Source organism: Sinocyclocheilus rhinocerous, unplaced genomic scaffold, assembly GCF_001515625.1.
Source record: "Sinocyclocheilus rhinocerous isolate Xijiao unplaced genomic scaffold, SAMN03320098_v1.1 scaffold1462, whole genome shotgun sequence".
Classification (NCBI taxonomy): domain Eukaryota; kingdom Metazoa; phylum Chordata; class Actinopteri; order Cypriniformes; family Cyprinidae; genus Sinocyclocheilus; species Sinocyclocheilus rhinocerous.
In genome coordinates this window covers 341787-344502 of record NW_015639843.1, presented here as the reverse complement: position 1 = coordinate 344502, position 2716 = coordinate 341787, and the positions used below count along the sequence as shown (strand labels likewise).

The following is a 2716-nucleotide window of genomic DNA, read 5'->3' as shown; positions in this document are numbered from 1 at the left end:
GTCAAACGAAGAAGATTCATCAAGGCCCAGAGCCACACAGAGATGTTTTTGTTACTACAATAATAATTTCCCTACATAATGTCTGTTTTAAAGCGCTGGCCCTCCAGTGAGTATAAATCCAGCGTAATGGCCCCCCGTTCGGCCTGCCGAAGAACTCAGCTGGATTGATTCAATTTGGCTTTAGAGCTTTAACAATTATTCTCAACCTTCAGCTAAAGACTCTGTCCGTAGCAAAGGAGAGCTTAGTTAGCAAACTGTCTCTATATGGCAGAACGTTCCCTGGCCGTGGCGATACATACGCTAAGTCCGCGGGAAAAGGGGAAGCAGGGATTGTAAATTAACAAGGGGATGTAAAGAGAAGTTAGAGAACGAGAGAGAGCTGTAGCATTTTCTCGCTAGCTCAGCAGGCCCGCTATTAGCAAGGGATTGGGATTCTCTGGCTCATCGCCACTGGACAAACATCTAATTAACGGCCATTAGAGTCACAGCAGCCATATCTTCTAAAAGAAAGAGAAAGTTTTTTTTCCAAACCAGGAAAAATCATCATGGAAATACTGCTTGTGTAGACAACAAATGCAACAAATCATTTTGAATTCATTCATTAGCAATTTGGTCATAACTGAAACTTGAATGGATGATTCACCCAAAAATTAAAATAAATTTTTCATCATTAATTCACCCTCAAGTCGTTCCAAGTTGTTTTCTTTATTTCTGCTAAACTTAAAAAGATATTTAAAGAATGCAGGGAACCAAAAAGTTTCTGGTCCCCATTGACTTCCATAGTATGGAAGTCAATGGGGACCTTCATCTGTTTGGTTACCAAACATTCTTTAAAGTACCTCCTTCTTTGTTCCACAGAAGAAAAAAACTTGTACAGGTTTGGAACAACTTGAGGGTGCGTAAATTATGATAATTTCCATTTTTGGATGAACTATCCCTTTAAAGGCTTTGTCCAGTAATCACAAATAAGATCATGAAAAAAATCGTATTTTTATTGGTCAAATGTGGGAACCTTGAAATTTACCTTCAGAAGTTTGGCTTAGCTTATTAAGAAGCCAAATATTTTACTGTCAAAACTCCATGTGTTGACACATTTCCCACTGAAACTAAAATAAGAGAAACACAATTAGAGTTTGCTGATTCACTGAGAATGGCAAACGTATAACGCTGCCAGTGACACAATGGCGTCCGTTGTTTGACACATATTCCAGGGAGGAGCAGCAAGACCAGAAAGCAACATACAGTAAAATCCACCAGCCATTAGCAGGTTTAGAATGTTAATTTTGGACCCTGGATCCATATAAAGGGACTTGAATGATGAGATGACAAAAAAAGGCTGAAAAGATAGGAAAGCCACAATCCTTCACTTAATCAGCCATCTGCAGGAACGCTGGAGAGGAGAACAGAGACATAAACACAACATTTTCCTAAATTATGTTTCAGCACAAGAGTTGTTTTGCTGCCTGAATTGGTCTAACGAGACATTAAGTCTCCTGGAAGGTGATCTAGGCTACACAATCTAATGAAGGAAACGGCACGAAGTAAAGAAAGGCACAAACTTTAATTACAAGAAAACTGAAGTTGTTTTGACACAAAATATCTGGCCTAGAAAACAGTAACAACTATAAACATGAACAAAATGTGTTGGATATCAACAGATTCAATATCCAGATCCAATCTGTTGGTATACAATCAGCCACGTGAATGTTTAAACTTCAGATTTTTGTGGTCCAGTCAGGACAGGATGAGGATTGGCCAAAATACATGTAGCTTCACCGTAACGCAGAAAAAAAAAACCGCATAGGAAAACCCACACTGAGCTCCAACTGGATTTTTAGAAGTTCTCAAGTAGTTCCATAATCCTCTTCTGCTCACTTTCCTTAAACTCCTCGCTCTTGCCGTCGCCAATATTTTCTGCATATTCTGAAAAACGAGAGGGAAAAAGAAACAGGATGTTTAGTAATTTGGATGAATTTCATGTACGCCACCAAGCCCTGCCAAGAAACCCTTCCTAATGCTGTCTCAAAGCAGAGGCAGCATACTTTAATCTGAATGTTTAAACTTCAGATTTTTGTGGTCCAGTCAGGACAGGATGAGGATTGGCCAAAATACATGTAGCTTCACCGTAACGCAGAAAAAAAAAACCGCATAGGAAAACCCACACTGAGCTCCAACTGGATTTTTAGAAGTTCTCAAGTAGTTCCATAATCCTCTTCTGCTCACTTTCCTTAAACTCCTCGCTCTTGCCGTCGCCAATATTTTCTGCATATTCTGAAAAACGAGAGGGAAAAAGAAACAGGATGTTTAGTAATTTGGATGAATTTCATGTACGCCACCAAGCCCTGCCAAGAAACCCTTCCTAATGCTGTCTCAAAGCAGAGGCAGCATACTTTAATCCGGAAAAAAAAAAGAAAAAAAAATCAAAGGGAGATTTTGTATCCCTGAAAGTATTTTTAAAAAATGTGTCACACATCCCTTGACTGCCCACCAGAGTTTATTTTCAGACCCCCTTCTTCATATATGGAGGAATGGATGGAAAAAGCTAGGCTTTAGAAAAAGCTAAGTCTGGAGTTCAGGGTTTGAGGTAGCAGGATTTAAGAAGTACCATCCTTAAAGGGGTCATATGATGCGATTTCAATTTTTCCTTTCTCTTTGGAGTGTTACAAGCTCTTAGTGCATAAAGAAGATCTGTAAAGTTGCAAACACTAAAGTCTCA

General features: G+C 39.2%; 1 protein-coding gene across 1 annotated transcript in view; it reads right to left on the bottom strand.

Annotated features, from left to right (window-relative positions):
• Nucleotides 1-2055: 2055 nt before the first annotated feature.
• ctnnbl1 (catenin, beta like 1) overlaps nt 2056-2716 on the bottom strand; it is a 50375-nt gene continuing 49714 nt past the window's right edge. The window contains exon 16 of the mRNA XM_016568100.1: nt 2056-2271. Within this exon, the coding sequence (XP_016423586.1) occupies nt 2183-2271 (89 nt within the window). The 3' untranslated portion in view covers nt 2056-2182. The remainder of the gene's footprint in view (nt 2272-2716) is intronic.